Genomic DNA, 22,174 nt, shown 5'->3' on the forward strand with positions numbered 1-22,174 from the left:
GCTGGGCATGGGGTTGAATTGAGTTTGGGGCCTCGGATGAGATATAGGTTGTGTTTTAGGCCTGCCTCCTTGTGCCTTCTGGAACATGAGGAAAATATGTTTTCCTTGGCTGTACAAAGTCAGGCCTCAATGTGAAAGTGCTGGAAAGATTACTCTTAAATGGGGGAATTTTCCTCTGTGGGCGGGACTGTTTATTTGCTGATGGGATGCCCAGGGCATTTAACTCTGCATTTCATTGTCCTCTGGGCCTTGCCTTCCCAGGAAGCTCCTTGGCTTCAGGTAACTGGATGGAAAGACGGAGGGGTTTATGGTCCCCCCACCCCTCACTCCACCCCCCCACCCCCCACCTCCCAGCCCCAGCCCCGCCCCCAGCCCAGGTGCAGGAGCTGCTAACAGGGCAGTCTCTTATCTGCAACTTGGGGCCAGCCTTCCCACCCAGCAGAGGGTCCTGCTTGAGGTTGAAAGCACCCCCCTCCCCCCAAAAAACATAGACCAGGACATACACTTCTAAACTGTGGAAAAAGAGAACTTGACTTTATTCAGAAAGTCTACAAAATACAGAAGGCGGATAACTCGCTTACTGTAAGTCGGAAAAATAAATAAAATCTAGGGACCGGGCAATTTTTTTAAAAGTTTTTGATTGCTTTTGTCAGCCGGCTTTCCCTAAATATAAGATAAAATGTGATTTATTTGCAGATATAAAACACAAAGTCCAGCACAGGACCGCACACCACTTTTCCCAGGCAGTGGGTGCTAGGGCTCTGGCTGGGGGAGAATAACTTAGATTTGTGTAATAAATAAACAGCAGGGACAGGAAGCTCTATAGTGGGCGTGGGGCTAGGGCCCAGCCTTCCCAGGAGAATGGCAATCAATGGCAGGGGTCAGCCCCAAGCCCACAGCAGACCCTCACAGGAGGACCGGTGGGACCCTTTCCTTTTAAGGACCCCTATCCCAGGCTGCAGGGCAGTTGGATCTGTCTTCTCATCTCCCCACGTGCCACTATGATCACCTCCTTGGTCCCCTTTCTCTCTGGCTGGCCAGCTCCCTGGCTGCAGCCAGAGCCCAGGATTGAGCCAGGCCAGCTACTTCCCTCTCTTCCATCTGCATCACCTTCTCTCTCCTTCTGCTTCTCTTCCCCTGCCTCACAAAGAGCCGTCTCTCAAGCCAGGGAGGCCCTGGCACCACCTTTTTCAGATGCTGCCCACTGTCTCCCCCTGCCCTGCCCCCGGCCGACCATGGCAGGAATCTCAGGGCAGCAGCAGGAAGCCGTGGCTTTTAGTTCTAGCTCAACCACTAAGCATGTATGGCCTTGGGCATTGTCATGTCCACTGGAGGCTTGTCTTCCCATCTGTTAACTGGACTTCACTAGGCAATTTCTAAAGACACTTTGGAGGGCCAGGCATCCAGGACCAAAGCAGAGGTGGGAGCATCCGCGTCCCAGCTGGACAGCTCCGCAAGACACAGATGGGGCTGTATCCTGGGAGGGTGAAGAGGGGCCGCTGGCGCAAGCTGAGCAGTTACAAAATGAGGGGTGGCCCTCTTCCCCCTGATGGCCCTTTTCTAATCGGCTCTGTAGCCCATCCTCCCAAACCAAGAAGGATGAAGTTTCTGCCAAAAAAGACCTCACTCAGACCCTGACCTCACCCAACCTCCTATCTCACCAGAGCTGCCCTTCCCCAGGGCCATCAAGTCCCAGTTTCAGGGACCACACGAGGAAGACAGGCTCGGGGGAGGGAACGTGTGTTCATTTCGAGGACTGGTGGCTGCAGAGAAATGGCTGCAGAGAAATGGGAGAGAGAATGAGCTTAGGCACTTTCTTAGGGAAGGCAGCTGGGGTCGGAAGGGCGTGGTTTGGAGGGTGGGCGTGGGCAGGGCGCGCGGGGGCGGGGCTCAGTGGACACTAGGAGCAGGCGGCGGGGGCGGGCCCGGGGGCGGGCCCGGGGGCGGGGGCGGGGCCCGGCCCCGGACTCGGGGCGGATTTGACGATGGTGATGACGCTGGCTGGCGCCACGAGCGCGGCCGGCCCTCGGGCCGCTGCCACTGAGCGCGCGAAGCCCTGCAGCGCCTCGCACTTGCCGCGCAGCGCGTCGAGCTCCAAGCGCATGGCGGCGTTCTCGCGCGCCAGCTTGTCCACCTCGCGCTCCAGCTCCGACTTCTGCTTCTGCAGCTCCTCCTTCTGGCACACACGCTTCACGCGGCAGCTGGCGGCGTAGCCGCGGTTCTTGAGTGTGCGGCGCCGCTGTTTGAGCCGGGTCACCTCCTCCGCCGAGAGTCCGCGCAGGTGCCGGTTCAGCTCCCGCACTGACAGCCCCATCAACGCCTCGTCTGACAGGTGCGGTGTGTTCTCGCTCAGCTCGCGCTTGATCTGCGGGCAGCAGGTTGGGCATAGGGGGAGACTAAGGCCCAGGGTCCACCACGGGCCTGTGGTCCGTGAGCCCTGGCCTTGGAGGGCAGCAGAGGCTCTGGACGACTCCCCCTCCACCGCTAGTGTTCCCCCTTCGCCCCAGGAACACTGAGATGGTAGCTGGACTTGCTCCAAGACTCCGAAGGGGAGCAGAAATCCCGAAAGGGTAAATCTAAAACGGGCCAAACCGGGATCTGAACACAAAAGAGCCACCCCAGAACTCAGCCAGGATTCTAACCCAGTGAGGGGGCCACACTCAGCCCCAGAAACCCAGGGAAGTACCTTTGAAGGCCTACAGCCCCGTGGACATTGTCCTCATGGAGAAGCAGGGCCTGAGAGGACAGTGACCCCCCCCTGGGTGCACACAGCCTATGGCCAGAGCCCAAGCCTCCTGCTTCCCCGCCCAGGGCCCTTCCAATGGCTTCCTGAATGCCTGATGCCTGCAGAGCCCTTCTTGGGGATTCCACGAACTGAAGGGGAAGCTGGGATGGGAGCTCAGCCTGGGCAAGGAGGGAGAGGACCAGAGACAATGAGGGCTGCCTTCTCACCTTCAGGGCTTTGCTGGATAAGGGATCCACAGACATGTTTGCAAAAGGTGCCCTCCCGGCTGAGACCTAGGAGAGAGAAGAGGCCAAGGTCAGTTTTGTTTTGTTTTTTTTTTTTCACTTAGAACAAAATCCAAACTCACTATCTTGGTATTCAAGGCCCCTGCTCTCTCAGAACTCATCTCATACCACTTTCCTCTGTCCCAGTGGTCCGGGCACATTGGCCTCATTAAATGGTTCATTCCAGCCTCAGAGCCTTTGCACTTGCTGTTCTCTTTCCTGTCCTCTTTCCTTTTTTTCCTTTTTTCTTTTTTTTTCTCTTTCGCTACCCCGAAGCACATGGAGTTTCCGGGCCAGGGATTGAATATGAGCCTCACTTGCAACTTATGCCACAGCTGTGGCAACGCTGGATCCTTAACCCACTGTGCCAGGCCAGGGGTTGAACATGTGTCCCTGCGGCTGCACGGCCACCATGGATCCCCTTGCACCACAGCAGGAACTCCACTGTTCTCTTCCCTTTTATCTCCCCATAGACTCTTCAACATTGGGTCTTTGCTCAATGCCACCTCTTCAAAGAGGTCTGACTATCTGGTGAGAAAACCCTTTGTGCCATGTCACAGAGCCCACATGAAGCCCACATGAAGGTCACCCCTTCTGTAGTCATTGCGATGACTTGTTTGTGGTCTGTCTCTTGCTTTCACCCCTTCTCCTCCAAAATGTGAGTCCATGAGGGTCAAGGACCTGCCTGTCCTACCACTGCCTAAGTAAGTGCTGGCACATAGTAGGTGCTCACAAATATATATGCACCAGTGGACCCCTCTCTCCCCCATCCATTCTTCCACCTGGGAATTTTATTTATTTATTTATTTATTTATTTATTTATTTTCTTTTTTTGGTCATACCCATGGCATATGGAAGTTCCCAGGCCAGGAATCAAATTTGAGCCGGAGCTTCAGCCTGCACCACAGCTGCAAGCAACGCTGCACTGGGCTGGGGATCAAACTGGTGCCTCCACAGAGACAGGCTGGGTCATGAACCTACTGCACCACAGCAGGAACTCCACAGTTTTATTTTTTTAAATTTTTCATTCAAGTATAACCCACATTCAGGAGTTCCCATTGTGGCTCAGCAGAAACTAATCTGACTAGTATCCACGAGGATGCGGGTTCTATCCTGGCCTCATTTAGGGGTTAAGGATGCAGCCTTGCCATGAGCTGTGGTGTAGGTCACAGACGTGGCTCGGGTCCCACGTTGCTGTGGCTGTGGTGTAGGCCAGCAGCTGGAGCTCTGATTCAACCCCTGGCCTGGGAACCTCTGGATGCCGCAGGTGCAGCCCTAAAAAGACAAAAACAAAAACACAGCCAGTAATCCTCTCTGTCTCCAGCTGACCTGCCCGTCTCCCCTGAAAGTGCTCGGAGAGGCAGTGTCCTGTCAATTCTCTTTAGCAACACCCAGCTTGACAGAGAGCAGCAGGGAGTAAAACCCGGTCTGCAGCCCGGCGCCTGGAGCTGTCTGTGGGGGCGGCCTCTCAGCCTCAGCTCACCGTCCCTGCCGGCCCGAGGGTCTCTCGGAGACACTGGAGAAACGGCGAGTGGCTGGGCTTTGGCACCAGACCACTGGGGCCTTTCGGAGGTGGTCCCCCTCTGTAGCTGTGGGACCCCGGCAGATCAGTTAACCTCTCTGTGCCTCTGTTTCCCCCTGGGTGACACAGGGTAGCTGTCTGTTATGTCAGATCCTTTACTCCTCCCGCAGGACCCTCCCATGGCTCCCATCTCACTCGGATCAGAGCCCAAATCACCACAGTGGCCCACGAGGCACCGCACCACGTGACCTCAGCAAACGCCCACCTCCTTGCTGCTCCTCAGACACACCACGCATGCTCCCCCTCCGGGCCTCACTGTCCCCTTTTCCATGGCATTCTCTTCCTGAGACGGCCACCAGCGTTCCTTCAGATCTCTCTTCAAATGTCATGGTCTCCTTCAATTTAGAATTCCCAGCCCTTGGAGTTCCCGTTGGGGCGCAACGGGTTCAGAGCCTGGCATAGTGCCTGAGAGGACGCAGGTTCGATCCCTGGCCTCGCTCATTGGGTGAAGAATCCGGCATTGCTGCAGCTGCGGTGTAAGTTGCCGATGCAGCTCAGATGCAGTGGCTGTGGCTGTGGCTGTGGTGTAGGCCAGCAGCTGCAGCTCCGATTCAATCCCCGGCCCTTATGCAATGGGTGTGGCCATAAAAAAAAAAAAAAAATCCCCAGCCCTTGAAACTCTCTCCCTCCCTCCCCTCCCCCGCCACCCCCCTTCCCTGCTTCATGTGTCTCTGTAGCATCTCTCCGCGTGTAGAACTATTATCACCCACATAGGTTTTCCGTATTTGTTCAGTGTCTGTGTCCGCATTAGAATGCCAGCTCACAACAGCGGGGCTCTTGTCCTGCCCATGGCTGTATCCCCAGTGTTCAGAGCAGCGCCTGGCACATAGTAGATGCTCAGGTTGCTGAATTCTCAGTGTGACTCAGGCCAAGGTGGGGACAGTCCAGGGCTTCTCAGGAGCCCCCCAGCAGCTCCCAGCCCACACAGCCCAGAGAGAAGCAAGGAGTTGGGCAGGAAAGGGAAGCTGGCGTTTCCAGAGCTTCCCTGACACAGGCAGCCACCCTGGCCCTTGGGCTGGGAGGACCCCTTCAGAGCCACCCAAGCCTCTTGTGGTTTAGCTGGGGGAAACTGAGGCCCCCAGAGTCCCGAGTCAGGACCCTAACTTTTCACAGATACTACCTGGAGGCCCTCATACACCGCCCGCACCCGTCCTATCCTTCCATACGGGCCTCTTAAACAGCCACCTACCCCCAACACAAACACACACACACACACACACACACACACACACACACATGCTGGCCTCCGCGCATGCTCCACCGTGTGAATCTGACCATGTCACCACCCAGGCGCACACCCTCCATGGCTCCCTACCATTCTGGGGACAGAGTCCAGGCCCAACCGCATGGCACCCTGAGCTCTTTTTCCACCTCTGCCTGCCTCCGCCTCCATTCTGCCCTCCAGCCATGAGGAATTTCTTTCACTTCCTCTCACCCCATGCTTTCTTGCCGCCTCAAACCTCATGACACATCGCCCCCCACCCCCGCTTCATCCGGCAGACTCCTACTCCTCAGCCTTCTGCCCTGGGCATAGACACCTCCTCCTGCAGGAAGCCCTCCCTGACTCCATCCACCCCAGCAGTCCTCCCTTACGGTATAGCGGTCTGTTTCCTGTCTTCCTACCAGACAGGGAGCTTCATAGGCAGGAACCAGGCTGAGGCAGCTCTGGTGCCGAGGCTGCCAGTACAAGGGCTGCCAGAGAGCAGGTGCCAGTGAGGGGTGGATGGGGGATGGGGGGGGGGTCTATGACACTGTCCCTCACCCAGCTTGTCGGGGCCTGAACCGAGTGCCAAGGCCAAGCCCTACTGAATACCCCTGAGAGAAACACCTCGTGGCCCCGCTTCTGCTTCTCGCTTCTTTCCATCTGCCTCCCTGCTTCTGCATGGCAGGGATGGCACACAGACCAGGAAGGGGAGAAGGGAGCAGAGGGGATTCTATCCTTGTGTCTGACCCCTGGGGCGGGGGGACAAGGAGAGGAGCAGGGGATTCAGGGTCAAGTCTGGGTTTGAGTCCCACCTGTTTTCTCGGGGCTCTGTGCCTGGGGGCCAGCCGCTCCACCTCTCTCGGTCTCTGCTTTCCCATCTCCAGGATGGGAGCCTGCTCTGCAGGGGTTTAGTGGAACCAAGTGGTACAAACCAGAGAGAGAGCACCTGGGCAGTTGTCACAACTGCTGAGTCTGTCCAGGAGGGTCGGGCCTGCAGCCATTCCTAGGACCTCGCTTTGACTCAGCATCCCCAGGCTGGCCGGGCCCACACAGGAAAAGTCCTGAGAGACCATCTGGCCCCTGCCTCTTCTCGTCCTTCAAGGGGAGAAGGAGACCAGAGAGGGGCATCTCTTGCCTGAAGTCACACAGCAGGTGAATGGCTGACTCCCCCCAGGTCGGAGGAATTGTCAACACTTGTAAAGGCCCCTTTCACACCATCCTCACCCTGATTCTCCTGACAACCCTGTGAGATAATAGCCAGAGAAGTCAATACAGTAGTCCAGAGTCACACAGCAAACAGGGGGTGGAGCCCGGGACTGAGGCCACACTGAGCCATGTGTCTCCTCCCATTGTGGCCCTTACAGGGCACCCTTTCTGGGCTCTGATTCCCCACCCCTGTGAAGAGGAAGACTCGCCAGTCTCCAAGGATGCCCGGCTCAGATGTCCTAGGATTTGCGTGCAGTCTGCTAGGAATATGCAAATAACATACAGATATCTAGGTCCCCCCTGCCGGCTCTTCAGGGAGCTGGGGTGTTAGGTGACACCCAGGCAGTCTGGGCTACACAGCCTGATGGGAGAGGGAAAGCCCCTTTTTACAAAGGTTCACTAAGCCTGCTGGGTGCTGAGCACTGGGTGCTGTGGCTAAGACAGAACCTTGGAGCACAGCCTCTGGAACAAGTCATTTTTCCTCGCTGAACCTCAGTTTCCTCACTTACAAAGTGGGGACCATCCTAATAGTATCGGCGGGTAAAATACAAGAGGCTGGAGCTCCCTCTGTGGCACAATGGGACCTGCAGCATCTCTGTAGTGCCAGGCTGCAGGTTCCATCCCTGCCAGGCAGGCACTGTGGGTTAAAAGATCCTGAGATGCTGGAGCTGAGGCACAAGTCACAGCTGTGACTTGCATCTGATCCCTGGCCCGGGAATTCCATCTGCCACAGGGCAGCCAAAAAAGAAAAGAAACAAAAACACAACAAAAGAAAAACAAAACAAGAGGCGTAGACAAGCTCAGAAGAGACAAATGGTTGACCTCACCGTCGCCTCTCCCTTTGCTGCCGACACTGATGCCAGTGATCCTTCGCAGCACTTTTTCCCACCGAGTCTGGACATGGCCCCTGAATCTTTGTCAACACAGACCTCCGCAGTGGGCCACGCCTATTCTATATAATCGCTAAAGGTTTCACCCCCTCTGCTGGCTGCGATTCTAAGTCCTTTGGGGGCCGTCCTCTGTCTCCTCCTGTCCTAGCCCTCAGCCCCTTCAAGCACATGCTGGATGTCAGCTGAGACACCCATGTTTGCTCAGGAATGTCCTAGCTCAGCAAAGTCGGGCCATCACACTGGGACGGTCACCAGAAGGGGGGAACTTCCTGATACCCTCAGGCTTTTCAGCCTCCAACTTGCGGGGCTGTCGGCCAAGGGGCCCGGGCCCTCCACTGGCTCTCAGACCTTGGACCTGAGTCAGCAGCTGATCCATCCTCCTTGTTGTGTAACGGAGGCAACCAAGCAGCTGTTAGGTGGTAGTGGTGGGAGTCCCGACCTCCCTGGCTCAGGGCTCTTTCCTCAATGCCAGGCACCTCCCCCCCAACCCCCCCCCCACCCCTGCCCCCGCTTCTTCCCTTCCTCTTTCTGAGGCCCGCAGAGCTGCCCTCCAGGGTCCGCAGGTTCCTAACATTCCTTTGGAGGCACAGAGAGTCAATTTACTCTTGGGGGATTGACAGCTGCCTCGCCCAATCAGCAGCCACCTCCCTGGCCTCCAGTCCACTCAGAGGCTCCCTGCAGACCGCCCACCCGCTGGCCTGGGCTCCTCTCTGGCTGCTGAGCCATTTTGCTTCCTCTGTGAGGACAGAGGGAAAAAATGTGTTTTCCTGGGCTTTGGCAGCCTGCGCCGGTGGAGCCTCCTCCCTACTGGGAGGGGAGCAAAGCTGGGAGAATCCAGCACTGCAGGGAAGTAGGAGCCGCCCCGGGGTCCAGCTCTGGTTCTGCCACCCGCTCACACTTGCTGTGTGACTTCAGGTCTGTCACTCCCTCTCTCTGGGCCCAACACGCCAAACCTCCAAGCCTAAGGTAACTCCTAGCACTGACAGTCTTAGAGTTTAGAGTGTCTGATCCTGACCCAGAATGGAGCTCCAAGACCACCAGCAGAGTACAGGTCCTGGAGGAAGGGAGAGGAAATCAGGGAGGGCTTCCTGGGGGCAGAGGTGTGAGACCACCCATGCAGAGACTACCAGACTTGACCATCCTTCTGCCCCACGTGCATAGCCAGGGACTACTTCCTCTTTTAGCTGAACCATGATCAAAGCCACCTCCTCACTGGCCTCTAGCCTTGCCTGCCTCCACCACCGGCCCCACCTTCTGTCCTCCCCCAAGAGCTAGCAGAGGGGTCATTACAGATCTACAAACGTAACCATGTGCGGCCCATTCAAAACCCAGTGGAGTTCCCTGCTGGCTCAGTGGGAACTGAGCCTTGTCACTGTTGTGGCTTGGGTCACTGCCATGGTGTGGCCCTGGTCCCTGGTCCCAGGAACTTCCATATGCCATATGCACAGACAAACAAACAAACAAAAATGGGAGTTCCTGTCGTGCTCAACAGAAACGAATCTGACTAGCATCCTAGAGGATGTAGGTTCAATCCCTGGCCTCGCTCAGTGGGTTAAGGATCCAGCATTGCTGTGGCTGTGGTGTAGGCCAGCAGCTACAGCTCCAATTCGACCCCGAGCCTGGGAACTTCCATATGCCACAAAGTGCAATCCGAAAAGGACAAAAAAAGCAAAACAAACCAAAAAAAAAAAAAAACCACTAAACACCAAAAAGCAAAACCCCATGATGCAGGTCTCCCCTCTAGCCCGTGTGGTGGGGCTTTCAGGTCTCCCCGTGTTCTCTCCCCACTTTCTCTCAGGATCCTCATGCTGACAACAAATGAGCGAGAAGACAGCAAACTCTACCATTCCCGCACATTTCCCAAAAGGACACGGGGCGGGGGGGGGGGGGGAGTCACCTGGGCCCTGAAGGATCTGCTCGTTTTGGGGAGACTGCTTCAAGAATCTTACATCCCATGTCCAGGCTTCTTGCTTCTCTGGGGTTCCCAGGCCTTTTCTCTAGGCGTTGGGGAGCTCTACCAGACACAGACCCAGCGCTCCTTCACTCATTCAATCAGCAAACATCCAAGAAGCACCTACTCTGTAGGTGCCAGGCTCGGTGTGAGCCCTGAAGGCCCAAAGTTGCATCGAAGCCTCTGGCCCTCAAGGGCTTCACAGATAATCATCACTTGATCTGGCTCACTGGTCACCTCCTCAGGGAAGCCTTCCTTGATTGCTCTGGCTAAGTCAGAGCTCTGTTATATCCTTTCAAACCACAGTGGCTGCCGTCTCATACTACGCATCTCAGCTGTGGTTTTGCATTTAGTTTGGTGCCTCTTCCTTGATCTTTGTCTCCCTCCCTTGACTGTAAGCTCCCAGAGGGCAGGCTCTGGATCTGATGTGTTCACCATCTGATCCCCAGCATGTAGTCCTTGATGGGCTCCATGGCAACTGCAGGACCCCAAAAAAGGGTCAGGACTAGAGTTCCCTTGTGGCCTAGCGGTTAAGGATCTGGCCTTGTCACTGCTGTGGTTCGGGTCATTATGAGTTTGCTCCCTGGCCTGGGAACTTCTCCATGCTGTGGGTGTGGCCTAAATAAATAAATAAAACTGGCAGGACTGAGGGAGGTTCAGGGGCCCAGGGAACCCAGATTGGGTCCCGGGCCCTCCTGATGGCCCCGGGGGTGGGGGGTGGGGTGATTGAGACGGAGTTGAAACCTTTCAGTACCACCTTTCCATCTATGAGGAGTCAACCACCACTTCCTCTCGTTCCCTGATCCCTAGCCCTACTCAGGGATGCTTCTTGCCCAGCTTTGAGGATGGGACTGCCCAAGTCCCGTGTTCCAGGTGGCCACCTCCCTTACTCGAACCCCACATATTACTGGACATCCCTGGCCTCAGCCTGGGGCTGGTGGCTCTGCTTTCTTTCCCACAATTTCCCCAGAAAATAGGCTGTGTGCAGACTACCATACCTCCCTTGTTCCACCCTTATCCTACCATCTTGGATGTCACCTAGTCCCTCTGCGGATGGGGACACCGAGATTCCCGGCTGTAATAGCCACTCAAAGATTCTAAATTAAAGATACTCTTGTTTCTTCTCCAGCAAGCTCAATGCCCTCCCCGCCCTCAAGATTCCATAGCCCTGGAGTTCCCGTCGTGGCTCAGTGGTTAACGAATCCGACTAGGAACCATAAGGTTGCGGTTTCGATCCCTGGCCTTGCTCAGTGGGTTAGAGATCCGGCTTTGCCGTGAGCTGTGGTTTAAGTCACAGATGTGGCTCGGATCCCAAGTTGCTATGGTGTAGGCTCCGATTAGACCCCCTAGCCTGGGAACCTCCATATGCCGTGGGAGCAGCCCTAGAAAAGGCAAAAAGACAAAAAAAAAAAAAAAGATTCTATAGCCCTATGGCGGGGAGGACAGGGAGGGCAGAATAGAACCAAGGAATATCCTGATCTTCAGCCTTTCCCTCCCGCATCCAACAGCGGGAGGGGGAGTGGCCAGGTCTGGCCCCACCCCCTCAAATTAACCCTTCAAGTACCAAGACCAGCGGTCCCACTGCCTATTGACCCTGCCTGTCCCAGGTCCTCAGCTAGCTCCTCAGGTCCAGCCATCAGCAAGTAGGTCTGTCTGACTAGCCCCACCTGTGAACTGAAACCACCAGGAGGCCAGAAACCAGCTCCACCCCAACCTTAGGTTCTCACCCTCCCTGACCCAGCAGGTACAACCTCTAGAGCCCAGACCAGTCAGAGCAATAGCCACCAAAGGGAGGAAGCCTGGTATCTCTTTCTACCTCCAACCTTCCCTGTGGGTTTTTCTGGCCCTTCCTGTTTCTCCTGAGGCTGAGGTGTTGGGCAACCCTGGGGATGAAGGAGAGTCTCGAAGGGAGGTTCTGTCTTTCCCAGGCAGCCGGAAAACCTGGGCACAAGGACCTGGGTGCCAGTCCACATTGTTGCCAGACCCACCAGGGTGCTGGGCCCAGGAGTGGCTCCCTCACCCCGTCCCGCAGCTGAGCCTGGTGGCATCTTTCATGTTTCACCCCACCCTGTGGCTGAAGGCGCCGGCTCTGGGCGGGGGACAAATATCTCCGTCACATGGTCGTGGCCCTGGGAAACTCCAGGGAGAGCAAGGGCCCGGCTGCCGCCGGTCAGTAGGAAGGGGACAGAATTCCCGGACCCCTTGTAACTATGGACTGGGCCGCTTCCCTCGCTCCGTTCTTACTCCGTGTTTATTCCAGCGGGCACACTCTCTCCGAGGTATAGTCGGCTGGTACACAGGCCCCAGGGTCCTCACCCGCCTGAGAGCGCCCGGACACACACAATCTCTCTCTCTCCCCCACCCCACTCCCTCCAAGGTACGCAGCACACGCACCGGGCAGGATACCCAGAACGCTGGCCAGGAAACACACACGCACGCCCGCCCTTCGGACGTAAACAAACCGCGCACGCACCGCCCGCGGGCACCAGTCCAGGGACTGTTCTCACAGAGTCACGTACTTGCACTCACCGCCCCCCGCCCCGCCTGGGCGGACGCTGACGCTCGCTGGCCCGCGCTGCCCCTTCCTGCCCGGCTTCTCCGCCGGGGGGCCCGCGCCCCCAAAAGGGGCCCGTCCCCCCGGACCGGCCAAACTTGCTTCGGCCGCGTCACGGTCCCACCGGACCTCTGCCTCCCGCCCCTCTCTCCCCATGCCAGCCGTCCCAGCGAGGTGTCTGCGGGAGCACGGACGGAATGGACCCCTGCGCTCTGCCCCAGGCACGTTCCGGGGTCGCGGAGACCTCGCCGCTTCGGGGCGCCGCGCGCCCGTCCGGCTTCGGAACCCGCGACTCTCACCCGACTCTCGGCCTGCTTCGCCTGGCGTCCCGGGCACGCGTGGGTCCCGCTGCCGTCCCAGCTGCTGTCCTGGCCCGAACCCTGCTCCGTCTCCCCTTTGGTCCCAAGCGCAGGTCGCTTTGAGCCCAGCTCCAGCGAGAGCCGCGCGGAGTTTTGTTGTGGGGCGGGCAGCGCTGGGGGCCGCGCAGAGTTGTAAGGCGAGCTTCCCGGAATTACTCACTCACAGGATTCCTTTCATTCATAAAAACCCAGTCATGCGCTGACGTCACCGCGCCGGCCGCCCCCCAGCCCCTGGAGCGGCCTCCCGGCTCCTCAGCCCCGCCCCCACCAGCTCCTCCCCGGCAAGACCCCGCCCACACCCAGGCCCCGCCCCTTGGAGTCTCAATCCCGGTTAAAGAGCTGGCTGGGGGTGTTCACGTGACACCTCACCAGAGCTGCGCGGGTGAAGGTGTCATTTGTCTCATTTTACAGTCGACAGTCCTGGGCCTCTTCTCCTTTCGACCTACACACTCTGCCTTAATGATCTCATCTGGCCTCGTGGTTTTAAATGCCATCTATAAGCTCTGGAGCCCCAAATTTGTATTTCCAGAGCAAACAGCTTCTCTAAATTCCAGGCTGAATCCAACTGCCCACTCAGCTCGGACATGTGGGTACCAGATGGGGACTGCATATACCCAGAATCCCACTCCTGAGCATCAACCTTACCTCAGCATCCTACACCCCCAGTTTCCACCATCTCAGCTGTTCTAGCCCAGACCCAGGAGTCTTGCTCCACCCCTTTCTCCTTCCTCCTCACTTCCCCCCAGTCAGGCTGGCTCTACCTCCAACACTACCTGCATCTGACCCCACCTCTGGTCCTACTACCTGATCCAGAGACCATCAACTTACCTGGACAATAGCCACAGCCCCCTGAGAGCTTCCTCGCTTTGCCCCTACAGGTCTTCTTCACATCTCAGACCATGTTCTTCTCAAAATGAAAAAATGAGACTGTTTCACACACTCCCACCCTCTGGCTGAACACCCTCAAAAGTTCCCCTTTGCATTTAGGATATAAACTCGACTCCTTCCCTTGGCCCCCAGCCATCTGGCCTCTCCCCAGCTCTGCAGCCTCACCTCCTGTCACCTTCCTGGCACCACTACTCTTCAGCCACACCGCCCTTCTTACTGTTCTTCAAACACACCAAGCTCATTCCTGCCACAGGTCCTTTGCACTTGCTCTTTCCTCTTCTGTTCACTGCCTGGCTCTTTCTCATCTTTCAGGTCAGCTCAGATGTCACTGCCTCAGAGAGACCTTTCCTGAAAGCCCCCACCTCTGAAATTTTTTTTTTTATTTTTTATTTTTGTTAGGGTCACACCCATGGCATATAGAGGTTCCCAGGCTAGGGGTCCAATGGGAGCTATAGCTGCCAGCTGACACCGCAGCCACAGCAACGTGGGATTGGAGCCGTGTCTGCAACCTACACCACAGCTCATGGCAATGCCAGATCCTTAACCCACTGAGAGAGGCCAGGGATCGAACCCTTGTCCTCATGGTTCCTAGTCGGATTTGTTAACCACTGAGATGACGAGAACCCCTGAAATTCGTTTTTATATTAACTTAATATCTCCATGGGGTATTATCTTGCTTATTTGCTTATTGTTCAGGTCTGTCTTCAATCAGAATGCAAGTTTCATGTAAGTAGACCCTTGTCTATCTTGCTGACCACTGCATGTCCTGTGCCTAGCACAGTAAGCCCTCAATAAATGCACGTTGAAGAAATAAATGAGTGACAGTCCAGAGAGGTAAAGTGACTTTCCAAAGGCACCCAGCCCGGAAGTGCAAGACTGGAATTTGAATCCAAGACTGACTAATTCCTGGTCCAGACATTTGGGGCTGTGCCCCAAAATGTGAGGGATGTATTTAGGGCCTGGAGCTCCGCCCCAAAGAGGTGGCTTTGGGGGCAAAACAGGGGCGTGTCCCAGTTCATTCTTTCTTTGCTCACGTGTTTCCATTGCCTGAAGGGCCTGCTGTCACTCCAAGAGCCATCTCGTCTGTGAAACCGACATCACAGCAGCTACCTTATTTTACTGAGTAAGACGCAGGACCTGTCCCTCTAGGAGGTCTTTGGGTGGAGTGCTGGTCACCAGCAAGGCTCCTTCTTCCCTTGATGTAGTGTAATTTGATTTCGGAGCCCTTGTCAGGCTTCCTCTCATCTGGGCCTTAGTCTGCCTGGAACTGTGACAGCCATCCCTTAAACCTCCCAAAGGCCGTGGGTTTCATATGCACATTGGCCCCTAGCTTCCCAAGTGATCAAATGTTGCAGCCGCTTTGTCTGGTACTCAAACTCTTCCCCTCAAAAATTGCCCCTGTCCTTACACTGACGCATCTAAGGGAGCCATTCGCCTTACCTCTTGGGGTACAAAAGTTCTTCATCGGTTTTCCTTGGTTTTTGTTTGTTTGCTTGTTTGTTTTGGGGTTTTTGGTTTGTTTGGGGGCTGCACCTGTGCCATATGGAAGTTCCCAGGCTAGGGGTCCAATCAGAGCTGCAGCCACAGCAGCAGCATCTCGGGATCCAAGTGGTGTCTTCGACCGACACCAGAAGTTGCCACAACACCGGATGGTTAACCCACCAAGTGAGGCCAGAGATGAAAGCCACATCCTTCTGGATACTAGTCGGGTTCATAACCACTGAGTCACAACAGGAACTCCTTTTTTGTGCCTTTTTTTTTTCTTTTCTTTCCTTCTTCTTTTTTTTTTTTTTTTTGCCTTTTTAGGGCCACACCCCTGTCATATGGAAGTTCCCAGGGTAGGGGGTCAACTTGGAGCTACAGCTGCTGGCCTACACCACGGCCACAGCAATGTTGGAGTCAAGCCTCATTTGTGACCTACACCACAACTCAAGGCAATGCCAGATCCTTAACCCACTGAGCGAGGCCAGGGATCAAACCCACATCCTCATGGATACTAGTCGGATTCATTACCACTGAGCCACAACAAGAACTCCTTTTTTTTTCTCTCCATTTTCTATGAGCTTTTCAAAAGCTGAGGCCATAGTAGATGCTCAGGTAGTGAATGAATCCCCAGTGGATCTGCACAACACCCCTGGACACCATGCAGCCTAAGCCCCCTCCCATCCCCTGCCTGCCCAACTGAGAGGGTAAGTGCTTCAATATCTACCCGGTAGGGGCTGCTCCCTTCAGGTGTGGCTCCCTTTCTGGTCAAGGTCAAGGGACACGGTGCAGTGTCATATTTAAAAGTGGGAGCTCTCTGGCTTGAAGGCGGCTCCTAATGCCAAATCTTGGACAATGTGAGCATCTAAAAAAATAACAGTAACCATGGATTATAACCTATTGAAAAAGAGAAGAATCCATGAATCCATATTCATCTGAATAAATAAGCAAATAAGGAGAAGAGAGAACCCCTTTTTCAAGTAGAAACAATAGTAAAATTAGAAAGCAACCACCAGGACCACTAAGTAATAACAGATTCCAACAAGAATCAAAAGGCAGGAAAATTTGATGCGAAACAAGGTATTACACGTTTCAAAGTGTTGCTCCAGAGACACTTATTATTATTATTATTATTATTTGTCTTTTGTCTTTTTTGTTGTTGTTGTTGCTATTTCTTGGGCCGCTCCCGCGACATATGGAGGTTCCCAGGCTAGGGGTTGAATCGGAGCTGTAGCCACCGGCCTACACCAGAGCCACAGCAACGCGGGATCCGGGCCGCGTCTGCAACCTACACCACAGCTCACGGCAACGCCGGATCGTTAACCCACTGAACAAGCAAGGGCAGGGACCGAACCCGCAACCTCATGGTTCCTAGTCGGATTCGTTAACCACTGCGCCACGACGGGAACTCCTATTATTATTTTTTAATCTATTTTTTATGGCTGCTCATGTGGCATATGGAGGTTCCCAGGCTAGGGGTCAAATCGGAGCTGTAGCCACCGGCCTACACCACAGCCACAGCAACGCAGAATCCGAGCTACATCTGCGACCTACACAACAGCTCATGGCAACGCTGGATCCTTAACCCACAAGCAAGGCCAGGGATCGAAACTTCGTCCTCAAGGACGCTAGTCAGATTCATTTCCGCTGAGCCACGATGGAAACCCCCAGAGACAATTTTCATTACAGATAGAAAGCCAGTAACCTTACAGTGGAGACACCTGGCAGGTACCATTGTCACTAAGTGACCAAAGTTAATATCACCAGGAATAGGACAAATTGAGATGGATAGCTCCTAAGTGATGCTACAGAGAAAGACACACCATCACTTTTGTGGAGTTCCTGCCAAAAATTCATGCAAGGAATCTCATCGTGGGGAAACATCGAACCTAAACTGAGAGGCGTTCTCCCAAATAACCGAGAGCGTACACTTAAAAAAAATAAGATCCTAAAAGGCAAAGAAAGGGAAGCTCTTCCAGATTAAAGGAGTGGAAGGAGGTGAGTGAAGGCAACACGTGATCCAGAATTTTCTTGGCTGTGAAGGACGTTATGAAGATTAAAATCTGAATAAGGTCAATAACCCTTGTACGGGATTGAGACTAGGTTCGTATCAATCGTACCATATTGATGTTCATTTCCCAGTTTTGATCATTTTCCTGTGGTCATGGACGAGAATGCCCTTATTTTACGAATCACACACTGAAGTGCTTTGAGGTAAAGGGCATCGCTGTAATTTACTCTCAGATAATTCAAATCAAGATCGATTGAGAAGGGATTATAGAGAAAATGCGATAAAACGTTAACAACTGGGGAATCTGGGTGAAGAGCAGATGGAAGTTCTCTATCATTCCTGCAGTTTTTTTGGGGGGGGTTGTTTTTTTTCCTTTTTGGGGCTACACCCCAGGCTAGGGGTTGAATTGGAGCTGCAGCTGCCGGCCTACACCACAGCCACAGCAACCCAGGATCCAAGCCTCATCTGTAACCTACACCACAGCTCACAGCAATGACGGATCCTTAAGCCACTGAGCAAGGCCAGGGATTGAACCCCCGTCCTCATGGATACCAATAAGGTTCTTTTTTTAATTTTTTCTTTTTTCTTTTTAGGGCCACACCCGAGGCATATGGAGGTTCCCAGGCTAGGGGATCAAGCCCAACCTGTAGCCACAGGCCTATGCCACAGCCACAGCAATGTGGGATCCATGCCTCATCTGTGACCTACACCACAACTCAAGGCAACGCCGGATCCGTAACCCCTTGAGCAAGGCCAGGGATTGAACCTGTGTCCTCATGGGTACTGCTCAGATTCGTTTCCACTGAGCCACGATGGGAACTCCCTCCAATAAGGTTCTTAACCCACTGCGCCACAAGGGGAACTCCCCCTGCAGTTTTGGTTTTAATAAAAAATCAAGTTGTGTTTGTTTGTTTAAAGTAGGGACTCTCTTGGAGTTCCCGTCGTGGCTCAGTGGTTAGCGAATCCGACCAGGAACCATGAGGTTGCGGGTTCGGTCCCTGCCCTTGCTCAGTGGGTTAAGGATACGGCGTTGCCGTGAGCTGTGGTGTAGGTCGCAGACGCGGCCCGGATCCCGCAGTGCTGTGGCTCTGGCGTAAGCTGGTGGCTACAGCTCCGATTCAACCCTTAGCCTGGGAACCTCCATATGCCGAAGGAGCAGCCCAAGAAATGGCAAAAAGACAAAAATAAATAAATAAATAAAAAATAAAGTAGGGACTGTCAAATCGCCTGGGGGCTCCAACCCTGGCCTCACCCCTCCCCAGCTGAGTGACTTAACCTCTCCCTGTCTCAGGCTCCTTTGTAAACTGGGTTTACTAATCGTGCCTGCTTCCAGGATTGTGAAACAATTTATTGGGTTTACGTTAGAAGCATTGGGCACAGTGCCTAGTATGGAATAAAAGATGGATACATACTGGGCTAGGGAGAGATGAGTCCTCCGAAGTCCCCTAGGACACTCCCTCTGAGAAGCCTGCTTCTTCTCCAGGTGAGTGAAACCAAACCAGTGATGACCTCACGGGGTCCGGAGACCCCACCTCCTGTCCACAGGGAGGGGCCTTGCGGTCAGTTTCTAGAAAGGGAGACACCCTCTGCCAGCACAGCCTCTCACTGGCCCAGCTGGTCCCTGTTCACCTGCCCCAGGGTCCAAAACACCAAAGAGCACCCAGGCAGGTCCCTGTGGGATCCTGGCCCACAGGAGGCGCCTTGCCCAAGAATAGCTGCTCAGTAATCACACTTGACGCAAGCCAGGATCTCAGGTTGGACCCTTCGCTGACTCTGGGGTGGGGCAACCCTCGCTCCCAGTCTGTTTCCCCACCTGCAGAGTGAGGGTAGGATTAGGTCAGTGGGTCTTCTTGTTTTGTTTAGTTTTGTTTTTTAGGGCCACACCTGTGGCATATGGAAATTCCCAGGCTAGGGGTCAAATCGGAGCTGTAGCTGCTGGCCTACACCACGGCCACAGCAACACAGGATCCGAGCCGCATCTGTGACCTACATCACAGTTCATGGCAATGCTGGACCCTTAACCCACTGAGCAAGGCCAGGGATCAGACCCGCATCCTCAAGGATACTAGTCAGCTTCGTTACTGCTGTGCCACAACAGGAGCTCCAGTGGGGTTTTTGGTTATGTTTTGTTTTGGGTTTTTTGGCCACACCTGTAATTTCCTGTGGTGTAAAGAAATTCCTGGAGTTCCCACTGTGGTGCAGCAGAAACGAATCCAACTACCAACCACGAGGTTGCAGGTTCAATCCCTGGCCTTACTCAGTGGGTTAAGGATCCAGCATTGCCATGAGCTGCGGCTCGGATCCCGCAGTGCTGTGGCTGTGGTATAGGCCAGCAACTGTAGCTCTGATTCGACCCCTACCCTGGGAACCTCCATATGCCACGGGTATGGCCCTAGAAAGACAAAAAAGACAAAAAAAAAAAAGAAAAGAAAAGAAAGAAATTCCTTGGCCAGGGATCAAACCTGTGCCACAGCAGAGACCTGAACCACTGCAGTGACAATGCCAGATCCTTAACCCATTGAGCCACCAGCGAACTCAAGGCCAGTGATGTTTAAACCATCTCAAACCGCAGTAAACTTTCTTCAAATGAAAGTCGGCTCTGAGACTGGATAAGCAACGAGGTTCTACTGTACAGCACAGGGAACTATATCCAGTCTTTTAGGATAAAGACCATGATGGAAGATAAGAAGGGGAACGTATGTATGTATATGGCTGGATCATTTTGCTGTACAGCAGCAATTGGCCCAACATTGTAAATCAACTATACTTTAATAAATATTTAAAATATTTTTGGAGTTCCCGTAGTGGCACAGTGGTTAGTGAATCTGACTAGGAACCACGAGGTTGCAGGTTCGATCCCTGGCCTTGCTCAGTGGGTTAAGGATCCAGCATTGTCGTGAGTTGTGGTGTAGTTTACAGACGCCGCTCGGATCCCGCGTTGCTGTGGCTGTGGTGTAGGCGGGCGGCTGCAGCTCCGATTAGACCCCTAGCCTGGGAACCTCCATGTGCCGTGGGAGTGGCCCTAGAAAAGGCAAAAAGACAAAAGAAAAAAAAAATTATAAAAAGCTCACTGTGAGACACAACCTGCCTTATATAACAGCGAGAGGCTGGGCTGCCATGGAAGAGACCAGGGCTGGCCTAAGGTTTCCCTGTTGGGTGTTTTCTGGGGGCCCTTCCTGCCCTGAGATTTGATTTCCAGGCCCCCATGAACTCCTGTCCCTGGATCCCTTGGCCTTCCCTGGCCCGCTCTCCCTGACAGCTCTATAAGCCGGGTGAGGTGCCACGTTGCCTGTGGGTCCCTCTACCAGGTGGGAGTGATAATCAGGGCATCTCTTTCAGCATCGTCAGGCACCTTATCTTGTCCCAGCTCTTCCACCCGTCACATGCCCTGTGCCATTTCCTTATGACTGCTTGTTCCTTCTGACTCTACTTATTCCTATTATATTTATGAGAGGCTTCCTTTGAGCCCGGCACTGTGCCAAGTGCCCAAGACCTCTTGGCATAATCTATAGTCTCCCAGCCCTTTTCTCCCACCGCTAAATAAACCAGCCATCCCCCGAAGGATCTGTACTTTGATCCCATCGATGTCTTTATAACTTCAAATTTTCCTTTTCATAATAACCCTCCCCAGTAAGGGGGAACGGTGGTACAGAAATGGTCAGCCCCACTTTATTGATTTATTTTTATTACATTTTTTTTTCTTTTTATAGCCACACCTGTGGCATATGGAAGTTCCCAAGCTAGGGGTCGAATTGGAGCTGCAGCTGCCAGGCTAAGCCAGAGCCACAGCCACGCCGGGATCAGAGCCACATCTTCGACCTATGCTGCACCTTTTGGCAATGCTGGATCCTTAACGCACTGAGAGAGGCCGGGGATCAAACCCGCATCCTCATGGATACAATGTTGGGTTCTTAACCTGGTGAGCCATGATGGGAACTCCCAGCCCCATTTTAAAGCTGAGGAAATGGACTGATTTCCCAATTGCCCAGGGGCTACCCCTGGTTGCTGGGTGTGGTGCTCCCTGACGCCCTTAATCCTCCCCATCTTAGGCGTTAGGTAGTATTGTTGCTATGTTGCAGGGGAGGAAATTGAGACTCTGAGAGGTGAGCAAACTTGCCCAGTATCACACAGCTAGTCCCTGGGGGAGGACGACTTGAACTCAGGTTGGTCTGACTCAAGGGCCATGCTCTCACCTGCCACCCATGCCAGGCACAACCCTGGGCTTCTTTGGAGAAAGATGTGCTGTTTCCCACAGGCGGTTCCTCCCGTGGGGAATCCTGGGCCCTCCTCCCCCTCCTCTTCCCTCCTCCTTTGAAATCACAGGCAAATGGGAGGGGCTGGCAGACAGTGTCCCTGCACTGGGCTGGGCTACAAATTGTTGTCCTGTGTACTGTACGCATCCTTTGTGAACCTGTTATCTCACAAAGTGCTGTGAGGCGTGTATCTTTTGAATCAGAGCTACAGCTGCCAGCCTACACCACAGCCACAGCAACACGGGCTCTGAGCCTCATCTGTGACCTACGCCACAGCTCACAGCAACGCCGGATCCTTAACCCAGTGAGGTAGGCCAGGGATCGAACTCTCTTCCTCATGGATACTAGTGGGATTTGTTTCCGCTGCGCCATGACAAAAACTCCAGAAAATCAAGATTCTTGATGTGGAACAAAAGAGATACCGGGGGAATAGAGAAGAGGTTAAGTAAAAATCTGGTGCTGAATCTGAACTGAAGTATCAGTATGAATTTATCAAGTGTTTTTTTTTTTTTTTTTTGGTCTTTTTGCTATTTCTTGGGCCGCTCCTGCGGCATATGGAGGTTCCCAGGCTAGGGGTCTAATCGGAGCTGTAGCCACCGGCCTACGCCAGAGCCACAGCAACACGGGATCCGAGCCGCGTCTGCAACCTACGCCACAGCTCACGGCAACGCCGGATCGTTAACCCACTGAGCAAGGGCAGGGACCGAACCCGCAACCTCATGGTTCCTAGTCGGATTCGTTAACCACTGCGCCACGACGGGAACTCCATATCGAGTGTTCTATTT

The 22,174-nt window shown here is 54.2% G+C and overlaps 1 protein-coding gene across 2 annotated transcripts; it reads right to left on the reverse strand.

Moving 5' to 3' along the window:
- Positions 1 to 510: 510 nt before the first annotated feature.
- MAFF (MAF bZIP transcription factor F) lies at positions 511 to 12,996 on the reverse strand. 2 transcript variants are annotated; one of them, XM_047786273.1, is made up of 3 exons: positions 12,920 to 12,996; positions 2,953 to 3,018; positions 511 to 2,365 (listed from the first exon to the last, which is right to left on the reverse strand). In XM_047786273.1, exons 1-3 carry the CDS (start codon positions 12,935 to 12,937, stop codon positions 1,901 to 1,903), a joined length of 549 nt encoding a protein of 182 aa, XP_047642229.1. In that variant the 5' UTR covers positions 12,938 to 12,996; the 3' UTR covers positions 511 to 1,900. The 2 variants fall into 2 exon arrangements, with proteins under 2 accessions (XP_047642229.1, XP_047642230.1); XM_047786274.1 differs by lacking the exon at positions 12,920 to 12,996 and adding an exon at positions 12,696 to 12,913.
- Between the last annotated feature and the right edge of the window lie 9,178 nt (positions 12,997 to 22,174).

Source organism: Phacochoerus africanus, chromosome 7 (genome assembly GCF_016906955.1).
Source record: "Phacochoerus africanus isolate WHEZ1 chromosome 7, ROS_Pafr_v1, whole genome shotgun sequence".
Classification (NCBI taxonomy): domain Eukaryota; kingdom Metazoa; phylum Chordata; class Mammalia; order Artiodactyla; family Suidae; genus Phacochoerus; species Phacochoerus africanus.

What these genes read in the sequence shown, in the direction of transcription:
- MAFF (XM_047786273.1), bottom strand. An exon ending in TATCCAGCAAAGCCCTGAAG is followed by an intron (nt 2,366 to 2,952) that starts GTGAGAAGGCAG and finishes TGCTGCCCGCAG; the next exon opens with ATCAAGCGCGAGCTGAGCGA.